Source organism: Triticum dicoccoides, chromosome 5A (assembly GCF_002162155.2).
Source record: "Triticum dicoccoides isolate Atlit2015 ecotype Zavitan chromosome 5A, WEW_v2.0, whole genome shotgun sequence".
NCBI lineage: Eukaryota > Viridiplantae > Streptophyta > Magnoliopsida > Poales > Poaceae > Triticum > Triticum dicoccoides.
In genome coordinates, this window is record NC_041388.1 from 114,680,030 (window position 1) to 114,690,951 (window position 10,922).

Below are 10,922 nucleotides of genomic sequence, written 5' to 3' on the forward strand. Positions count from 1 at the left end.
CATACGGCGATGTAATACTTTGTCGTCTCCATTCCTTTATAAAGCCAAGCTGCGCCATGGAGCATGGAGAAAGAGCTGGCTGCCCAGTGTGGCAGCATTTCGACGGTCTTGTTCTCGGTCTGCAGGATGTAGAGTGGCAAGCATGTAGTATAAGCATAGGAATGTTGGTTTGGTATATATGCAGAGCAATCTGATGGGCACGGCAAGAAACGCGACGTACCAGGACGAAGATAACCAGTGGCGCGGACACACCGGCCGAACCAGACATCGTACAAAGCCAGCCATGGATTTCCTCCTTAAGTTCCATGAACTTGACGGCGGCCGTGAGACCCAGATAGGTCGCGGCACATAGAAGGCGCTTCAGAGCGCCCAGCCGCTGGGCGCTGCTGCAAAGTGCAAGGAAAGTGACGAAGTGAACGGTCTGGACCACTCCGCCGTACAAGTTGACGTAGAGGGCCCCCTCCTTGTTGTTCTCGGTGCAGCCGTACACAACCCAGGCGGCATTACACAGGAGTGCGGCGATGGTGGCATCCGGCCGCCGTGCACGCTGGCCTAGCGCCTTGTTCCTACGGTAGCCGGCCTGCATTGCATGCGGGAAAGATAGCAACCATCATGATCCAAAATGTTTTCTCTCTCAAACAAAGACGATTCCAACTAAGACAAAATGATAGATTGCACATGAGATTGATTTAAGACGAAACTCTTGTACACGTACTGTACATCGGAAGCAGGGGAGCGATCACAGCGGTCGCATAGCAAAAGTTGTCCAGCTTGCCCATGCTTCCGCCCATGGCCTTTGGTCAGATCTACAATGATAGTTGAGACTTGAGATGAGTAATGGAACATATAAAGGACGCTAGGCTACCCGCTATTCTGGTGCCTTTGCATCGCGCGCACGATCTGGCTCGACCGATTCACCTTGCTGGCAACTTCTCATCCCGCTGTAAAAAATCCAGCCGCTCGTTCCTATATACATTGCTCTTTTCTGCTCAGGTGGATGACCGGTGGGCCTCTATTCCTTGCGGGCCAGCTTCACAGTGTGCATCTGGTGTGTGGGTCGCGTGCCTCTTCGGTGAAAAGCCTGCGGGCCCCGTGTTCCCCTCGAGTTCCCCTTCGCCTCTCACCTCCTCCATCCACGGCCGGTCGTGAGAGAGAGCCGGCGGAAGCAGGGGCCAGATCAAGGAGGGTGTTGGCGACCTAGGTGCAGGCCGCCGGCGTGGGTCTGGCGGGCGTGGCGGCCGGCGTGGTTCTGGCGGGCTTGGCGGCTGACGGCGATCTGGCGGGCGTGGCTGGAGCTAGAAGGGCAGCAGTAGCCTGTGGGGTGGCCACCGGACCGACAGCGACTTCAATGAAGGGGAACGGTCTGGCAGGCGCATGCAGGCGGGAGAAGCTGGGGGCGCTCGTCGGTTGGGAAGATGGCGACCACTTGAGCTTCTCCGATCGATCTGGACAGGGCCACTACAGCACAAGCAAGGGGTGGGCGCGAGCAACTCTATGGATCCACACACGTCTACAGGTAGCAGTCATGCCCCTCCTCCTCCCCTCCGCTTCTCCCCTTCTCCTCCTTGATTTTCCGGTTCTCTGATAACTTGTTTTGATTTCTCAAATTCTGGTTTTGTGAAGAGTAGAAGAAAGTGTTTGTTGGAACCTTGTGGTCTGACAGAGCAATAATGTTGGTCATGTGAACAGAGGATGGTCTTCATGCCTCTGTACGACTAGCTGTCAATAAGTGTGAACAATCTTGTCATCTATGCCTTGGTCCTGTCATCACTGTTCTTCATGCCTCTGTTTTACTTGCAGCCCATACATAGATGACAGGCCTGCAAGGAAAGGAGCAGAAGAAAACATGGTGAGCATGCAGAGAGGTTAATAACCAGAATTGTGCATTTACATGAAAGGTAACCACCAGAGGATGGTATTATCCACCTGAGATTGCTGGAGTAAGGACACCATCACCGATCACTATGCTAGCGCCACAGCGAACTACTACAAGAAGTCCAGTTTTGACTGTTTTGTGCCTCTCTAGGAACCTTCTTAGCCAGGGTGAAGATCCATGCTGAGCTGCGAACCCATTTCTGTAGTATGTAGATAACTCCTTGACCGTTGCATGTTGATTCGGAAGCAAGCTAAGCTTTGCATGCCTGCAGAGGAGCAAATATAGAGCAAATGGTCCACCTACAAAAGTGTCAGCAGCTTCTTATTTGTCCACCTATTGAGCAATGATATAGAAGATGTGCGTGTGTAGTCCAGTATGTAAGCAAACTGATTAAATAATCAGTTTAGAAAATTAGTAAATCAGCCATTACCATTCACCTCGTCAGAAAACATAGATGTTTTAAATGCAGGCACACCACATACATTAGGATTTATAATAGATAGCATTTTTTAACTTCTCATTATAGCCTCAAGACGGCAAGAAAAGTGATTATGCATGTCTTACAAACAAATGGACATTTGTCTTGTGGTTATAAGATACGCCCTGCCATAGATATTACCTGCAATCATATGCAGTTGAGTTACAAACTCGGAGCTCCTGGATAATAAAAAAGGGTGCTTGATTAGTACATTTGCACATCGATTTTGTATGAGAAAAATTTGTCCTGTGTACTTATTCTAAACACGCCGAGTTCAAGAATCTAATGATGCTTTGCAGTTAATCCTCTCAAATTAAATATAGTCAAATCCGACAATTTAATAGCTTGGCTGTTTGTTTCCAGGAAGTAACGATCAAAGAAGAAGAGTTAGATGCTGCTTTGATGGTAAACATATGCTTTATTTTGGGAAGCATATGTTCTTGGTGCTTAATAGCTTTGCATTAACCTTCAAGGTTTGCCTTCCCAATTTTATCTCATCGTCTTTGATCCAGTTAGTGCCCAGCTTCTTCTGCTCTTGGTGAAATATCAATAGATGGAAGTCAGCCTAGGCATATGTGTACTAATTTAGGATATTTCGAGTTTGGGGTTAGTTCATAGTAGAGCTTGCTTTGCACTATGTATCTACCCGCCTTCAACACTATGGTCTGTCTGCTGGGATGTTTTGACAAGCACAGTATACTCCCCTGGGAAGTTTTTTTGCTCTGCTTTGAGGGCATGTTGAATTGTGAGTGACTTCATTGAGCATATCAGGAGATTGATAGATAGTGCGAGAGCTGGTAAGATTATTAGGAAGTTACATAATTTTACAGCATTAATCTGAATCTCATACTCACACATGAATGGTGTCGGTTCCTAACATTTAGCATTTCTACGATTTGCCCTTTTTAACTATATCCAAAATGCAGAGAAGCGAGTTTTATTTTCCAGGAGCTCTTATGTTGCAGCTGATACTATTTTATTCCCTTCATCATTTATGAGGTCAGTACTAATTTCACTTCCTCCCTCTTCTATGATTAATCCACCATGCCGATATGCTTCATGACGACCATGCTTTTGCCATCCCTCACCCTCTCAGGTGAGAATTACCCCCCTCTCATTTGCTCATGTGTGTCTGCTCAGTTTGATAAAAAAAATGTCTACTAAGAAAAATTTCTAATGTATATTTCACTCAACAACAAAGAATGTGCCTAATGTGTGATGACCTAAAAAAAATGTGTGTGTGTGTGTGTTTGCTCAAAGAACAATATATGCTCATGTGTGTCAGTCAGCAATTGCTCTGTTATCTGAAACCTAATGCTAAACTGGACACCAACTAATGCAGATAAATCGAGAGCAACACCAGCCTAAACTTCATCTGATCTCGAAAAAAGGGAATATAAACCAGCTAGACCATCTACCCAGGCCATCATCTTCTTATTTTTCACGCCTTGGATAGTATATCTTGAAATGGTACTGTTCATGCCAAATTTATTTATTTATTTTAACCTTATGGATGCAAATATTTGTTGATATATTAGTGGTCAAAGTTATAATGTTTAATTAATACATCTAGCGCTGATACATATTCACCACATATGAATTACTTATTTGACCGTTTAGCTAAATGCATTGTTGTTTGCATTTTGAGAAGGGTGATGTTCTGATTTGTGCTGATATTCATCTTTCTTTCTTTCTAAAGATATTCGAGAAAGAAGATAGTAGGACAAGGCTAAAGGGGAACTATGGTTAAAAGCTTTCTTTCTTTTGTTGTGACCTGTCTTACCTGGTTCTGCTTGATATGTTACTAAGCCGGGATCATGTAGTAACTATGTTTAATTAAAATTTAGGTCAGTGGGAGCCTCTCCCACTGTCTTTCACTGGTCAAAAAAAGCTTGGATCGTGTAATCTTCTAACCTTCACTAATCTTTCATGCATAAGCAGAGTTGCGTCCACAGTGGAGGCGCAAATCAAGAAGGTTGACTGAGGAGATGAGGTTGGGTGCCGAGCACATGGCAGGATGAAGGTGCAGGCCTGTGTTTTTTTGGATGGCAGCGGCATACTACTTCAATGAATAAGATATCATGCCTTTCTTTTTTTTGCTCTGCTTTGCTTTTTAAAAGAAATATAAATAAGATATCATAAACTGATATCATGCCTTTGTTTTGGCCTATAAACCTACCATACAATGTAATATATAATGCTATGTATGATCATCATACACAAATATCTATTTCCTTGTGTTTCAGAGATTCTATGATCAGTCTCTAAATATTGTTACTTGCATGGTTTGAGTGTTTGGTTCACTCTCGCCTTTTGCGCCATTGGCATAATAGGTATTCTCATGAAACTTTGTTATCCCTTAATTATAAAAGTCAAATCGAGTTTATATCCATATTTGTTTCTCGATTATTCATCCTTCAGTTGGATTAAAGTTTTTCTATTGTTTGCAAGTGAAACTTACTTGATGTACCTTTGGTATGCTGATATATAGTAACTCGATGTACCTTTGGTATGCTGATATCTGATAGCAAAGTAATTCAGAATGCCTTCTTCATTTCAGTCTTGATTAACATGTGCAGTTGCTTTTTCTTTTAGAGACGATGTATATAATTGTGTTATGCATTTTTTTTTCCTGCTATGTAACATTTTGTGCCCAACATCTTAGTTCAGCCAATGATTTGCTACCTATATTATCTCTGGCCCTTTTGTGATGAGAAAAAAAATGTGAATTGCTCTTGCCTTATTTCAGAAAACAAAATCTGCACCATGATGATTTGCATCTACCGATGCCGCTTTGCAATCAGAAGACATGCTGCAGAGAATAAACAAGCATCATTGGGTTTCTGCTTTCACCAACAACAGCCCACCAAATGCACCTACCATGAAAAGCTGCTTGGATGATAGAATCATGTTTGATACCTCTGCCTAATACCACCACTTCCATGTCTTGATTGTTCCTGCTGGTGGCAGATATAAGACTCAGGCAAAGGTTAACAGATAAGCGCTATACATATGATGCATCTCTGCTAATATAGTTTGCTTCATAAAGCCAATGTATGCTATTATCAAGTGATCTCAATAATTTATTTAACCTATCATGCTACCATGTAGTGGAATATATAATACTATATGTACCTAAGTATTTATTAAGTTGGTTCTGAATCAGTCTCGTATGTATGGTTTGAATGCTCGGCTCGCTCTCGCTTTTTGCGTCATGGGCGCAACGGGTCATCTAGTAACTAATAAACCATCCATCGGACATGCATGATCAAGAGCAGCAACATCAAGGGAAAAAATAACCAAGTAACAGAGGAAGAAAAGGAACCAAGCAACTAAACACACGCAGGCTGCAGGACATGGACACATACGTACACCGGATTCCTTCCGGCAGGCCGGCGGCGCAACACATAACGCACTCACTCGTCTATAGATCGACCACATACGTATTATAGTTGAGCAGGTCAAGCAGAACGCAGGGTGCAGGACACGGTGAGACGCAACATCCATCCATCCATCACTCCGTGCACAAGATCTAAACGAGCGGTGACGACGTAGCAGACTAGATCAACAGTGAAGTACCTCCTCATTCATACACAAGATCCATCCGGCCTGTGTTGGGCGGGGCGGGCCATGACCAATTCGGCCTTGCTGAAGCTCCGCCAACATTTTAAGTATTTCCGCACCAAAACTTGAGCGGCCTCCTGACGGTTGTGGCGGTATTATTAGGTGGGAAATCATCTCACAATTCTGCTAGTGTGCGTGAAGTATTGGCGTATATGACTATCGAATGAACTGGCCTCGAGATGTTGGGATGCCACTTCATGTCCGGGTAAATACGCTTGTCTTGTATTTATTGGTGGGGCAGTAACGATGAAATTGTGTCGCTAACTTGTTGAAAGCGCTGTCTGCTTTGTTGTGCTGGTCTTCATTAGCTGGTCTCGGCAACTAGGATGAAAATTCCTGTCCAAGCCGTCTTGGACCGGACGTGAACGATGATGATGCGAACATGTTTATCCATCCTTGAAGGTATTGCTATGGGAGAAGCCCATTTAGTCGTAACTGTTTGTTTCGTATCTTGTAATGGCTCGGTCATGGTTGTTTTATTACATACTCTCTTCTATATCTATATCTATACCTACTATTAAAGGGAATAGATGTTCTTGGTTTGGTTTAGTCATTTTCGTTTGGTTCACACGCTAAGCGATTTGGGCCAGGTACTTGTACGTTGATGGGCCTTTTATGGGCTTTTATAGAAACCACGAAAAATAACTGGGTCAAAATAAATCAACATTGTGGAAATTAAACATATTACCTCATGTCTAGCTCTTCGATATAACAACCAATGACCTATGCGCCTTTCACATTTACTAATCCCAACTCGCTCTAAATATACGAGTGGCAGTCATCATATTTAGGGCGAGCTAATTAAGCAAATGAGCTAATAAAGAAAGGATTGTGAGCTTGAATAGAATATTTAAACGGATGTGGCTAATTAAAGAAAGAATTATGGGTAAACCAATGTAATAACTAAAACAAAGATTGTGATCTTAATAATTTTTACATGAAGAATTTGAGGCAAAAAGGTAGGATAATTAAAAGAAAGATATGTAGGCTTCAATGTGTTGGGGCTACTAAATTAGTAAAGGAAGAATCCGATTCCCGACTAAAACGGATGAGGACGTCATGGTAATTAATGAAAGGATTATACTTAAATGCCATTAAAATGATCATACTTAAATGAAATTAGTTGGAGATTATGCCCGACAAAGAAAATATGAACACAGCGAAATTGCAACGTATTTTTTTATGTTTATTTTATAGAAAGATGTTGCATTGCAACATGTTCTTCATAGTGAATCCGATATTGTGGGACATTATGTTTGCACAAAATATCAATTTTTCTCATTACAACGCACGGACATATGTGCTAGTTAATAGTAATTAATAAAAACAGTTGTATACATCACGATGATGTAGAGGCAGGGGGTTTAACCTCTTTTTCGAAGAAAAAAATTATAAAGTGTACAAAACTCCAAATAGTTATTTGTTTATCCAAAACAACAATTTTAATTTGCAAGAACGAATGACGTTGTAACGCCCTCGATGCGGCTATATCTCCCACGTGTTGAAGCACGACTTAGAGGCATAACCGCATTGAAAGCAATGTCGCAAGTGAGGTAATCTTCACACAACCCATGTAATACATAAGGGAGAGAGATACATAGTTGGCTTACAATCGCCACTTCACACAATTACATGAATAAAGCATTACATCAACCAGATACAATCAAGGTCCGACTACGAAACTAAAATAAAAGAAGACTACCCCAAATGCTACACAGATCCCCGATCGTCCCGACTGGACTCCACTACCGATCAACTAGGACGAGACAATACAAATGACAAGATCTTCATCGAGCTCCTCCTTGAACTTGGTTGCGTCACTTGTACGGTTCAACGGCACCTGCAAGCTGGTTTTGGAAGTATCTGCGAGTCATGGGCACTCAACAATCTCGCACCCTCGCGATCAAGACTATTTAAACTTATGGGTAGGGTAAAAGGTATGAGGTGGAGCTGCAGCAAGCGACTAGCATATATGGTGGCTAAACATACGCAAATGAGAGCGAGAAGAGAAGGCAAAGCACGTTCAAGAAATCTATGATCAAGAAGTGATCCTAGAACAACCTACGTCAAGCATAACTCCAACACCGTGTTCACTTTCCGGACTCCGCCGAGAAGAGACCATCACGGTTACACACGCGGTTGATGCATTTTAATTAAGGTAAACTTTAGGTTTTCTACAACCGGACATTAACAAATTCCCATTTGCCCATAACCACGGGCACGGCTTTCGAAAGTTCAAAACCCTGCAGGGGTGTCCCAACTTAGCCCATCACAAGCTCTCACGGTCAACGAAGGATATTCTTTCTCCCAAGACAATCCGATCAGACTCGGCATCCCAGTTACAAGACATCCTCGACAATGGTAAAACAAGTCCAGCAAAGCCACCCAGATGTGCCGACAAATCCCGATAGGAGCTGCACATATCTCGTTCTCAGGGCACACCGGATAGGTCAAGCTACGAGTAAAACCAGCCCTCGAGTTGCCCCGAGGTGGCCCCGCAGGCTGCCCATTTCGGACCAACACTTAGAGAAGCACTGGCCTGGGGGGTTAAAATAAAGATGACCCTTGGGCTGGCCGACCCAAGGGAAAGAAAAGGCTAGGTGGCGAATGGTAAAACCAAGGTTGGGCCTTGCTGGAGGAGTTTTATTCAAAGCAAATTGTCAAGGGGTTCCCATTATAACCCAACCGTGTAAGGAACGCAAAATCCGGAAACATAACACCGATATGACGGAAACTAGGGCAGCAAGAGTGGAACAAAACACCAGGTGTAAGGCCGAGCCTTCCACCCTTTACCAAGTATATAGATGCATTAATTAAATAAGAGATATTGTGATATCTCAACAAAATAACCATGTTCCAAACATGAGACAAGCTCCAATCTTAACCTGCAACTAACAACGCTATAAGAGGGGCTGAGCAAAGCGGTAACATAGCCAATCAACGGTTTGCTAGGACAAGGTGGGTTAGAGGCTTGGCTTAACAATATGGGAGGCAAGATAAGCAAGTGGTAGGTATCACAGCATAGGCATAGCAAAAGAGCGAGCAACTAGCAAGCAAAGATAGAAGTGATTTCGAGGGTATGGTCATCTTGCCTGAAATCCCGCAAGGAAGAAGAATGAGTCCATGAAGAAGACAAACGGACGTAGTCGAACGGGTCCTCACAAACACGACATTATCGAAACCAACCCGAAGAAGCAACACCGGAAAGAAGCACACAACATAGTAAACAACCAACACACGAACATGGTATGATATGCGAGATGCGGTATCTGATGCATATGCATGATTTGGAAAGGAATGATTGAACCTGGCCACAACTTGGAAATCAAAGAGTGCCACTGGAAAGGGGAGTTGATTTCGGTTGAAATAGATATAAAGATCACCGGAATCGGATGCACGGTTTGGAAATGGCAAGCAAAACAAATATGGCACCGATCTGCGATAAACAGCAAGTAGCCATCTAAATGCATCAAGAACAACATGCTACAGCACTCCAACATGGCAACAAAATACATGGCAGGGATCCACTCATGATGCTTGACAAAAGATGAACACTGAGCTACGGCTAATTCACTCATTAACAGGTTCAAACAAGCATGGTAAAAGTGCAAATGATAACATGTTTCAGACTTAGTGAAATTAACAGCATATCAGGAATTTATCATCAGGAAGCAATGTTTAGAGCATGAAAACAACATGTTGCAGGAACATATCATGGCAAAGCAATGCATGTCATGAAGCTACTCAAAGCACTTAACAAAAGTCCCTTAGTGACCTTGAGCCAAAAGGGATCAGAAAATACAATTGCAAGCATGTGAACATAGCAAAAACATAAACAGATTAAGACTTAGTGAAAAACTGGAGCATGCAAAACAGATTAACAAGTAGGCATGTTTACGAGCTCGATGCACTCACTACAGAGCATGGCATGACAAACTGAGCATACACCCATCAAAAAGACATGGCATAGAAGCTATACATGGCAAGAATAACAACATAGCATGCACAGATCAATAGCAACATCCTCGGCAAAATCGCTAAACATGTCAACAATCTGCTAGGATCATTTTATAGCAAAAGTAGAGCTCCATTGACTCAAGTTAGGGTGCTCCATAAATGCAAACAAAGACATGGATGGATAGAGCACCACAATATTAACAAAACATTCTTACTGATCATCCTCAAAAGAGGCACGGATCACTAGGAAACAACATGAACATATGGCATAAAAATAAAAACAGGACAAGGACTTAGTGAAATTGTAAGTCCCTGAAATCAGCATCATCGAGTAAGCTACTTTGCATGCTTGTGCTAGTCACTACAAAGATCACAAAAAATACATGGCATACACCCCTGTAAAGATGGCATGGCATTCTACAAAACACATGTAGAGCTCAGGATCATAGCATGCACACATTAATCATGGCAAAAATGACAAAAGGCCATTTGCTAAAACAGGTCTGACATAATCATCACATAGCCCTCTTCCAACAGCATTTCGGGCATCAATATGAGCTCAAATGAAAATGATGCAATGAAATGATGTACTCGTCGAGACGAACATTTTGATATGCTACACGCACGAATCAGGGCTACGGATGCAGAGTTATGACATGCGAAAGAATGCAAAAATGCTAGTGTTTTGGGAGAGAAAAGTCAACCCGAGATGCTCAGATCTAGATCCAGATCAGGGCTGCACGGAAATCGAGGGTCGCCGGACTTAGAGCTCGCCGGAATTGGACTCGAGGTCACCGGGGAAGGGCCGGCCAGAGCTTGGGAGGAGGAGTCCGGTCGGTGGAGGACGACGGCGGTGAGGTCGGCGGTCGCCGGTGTCGAGGTACCCGCGGCGGTGGCTCGCCGGCGCGGGAAGAGATGGGGCGGCGCGGCGGAGCTCGGCGAGCGGCGGACGAAGGCGGCGAGCGGCGGCGACCGGCGATGGTGGCG

The 10,922-nt window shown here is 43.5% G+C and overlaps 2 protein-coding genes across 15 annotated transcripts in view; one reads left to right on the forward strand and one right to left on the reverse strand.

Annotated features, from left to right (window-relative positions):
• LOC119297069 overlaps nucleotides 1-415 on the reverse strand; it is a 1,744-nt gene extending 1,329 nt beyond the window's left edge. The window contains exons 1-2 of the mRNA XM_037575013.1: nucleotides 221-415; nucleotides 6-119 (exon numbers count right to left, since the gene is read on the reverse strand). The gene's annotated coding sequence lies outside the window, so the exon portion shown is untranslated. The remainder of the gene's footprint in view (nucleotides 1-5; nucleotides 120-220) is intronic.
• A 476-nt stretch (nucleotides 416-891) lies between these two features.
• LOC119299903 lies at nucleotides 892-5,519 on the forward strand. 14 transcript variants are annotated; one of them, XR_005146348.1, is made up of 7 exons: nucleotides 894-1,516; nucleotides 1,801-1,849; nucleotides 2,699-3,450; nucleotides 3,697-3,824; nucleotides 4,296-4,377; nucleotides 4,601-4,687; nucleotides 5,104-5,519. XR_005146348.1 is itself a non-coding variant. In XM_037577026.1 (4 exons), exons 1-4 carry the CDS (start codon nucleotides 1,693-1,695, stop codon nucleotides 3,808-3,810), a joined length of 309 nt encoding a protein of 102 aa, XP_037432923.1. In that variant the 5' UTR covers nucleotides 1,527-1,692; the 3' UTR covers nucleotides 3,811-4,592. The 14 variants fall into 14 exon arrangements, 1 of the variants encoding a protein (XP_037432923.1); XR_005146342.1 differs by having other exon boundaries at nucleotides 893-1,516; nucleotides 3,697-4,377; XR_005146343.1 differs by lacking the exon at nucleotides 4,601-4,687 and having other exon boundaries at nucleotides 3,697-4,377.
• The last annotated feature ends 5,403 nt before the right edge of the window (nucleotides 5,520-10,922 follow it).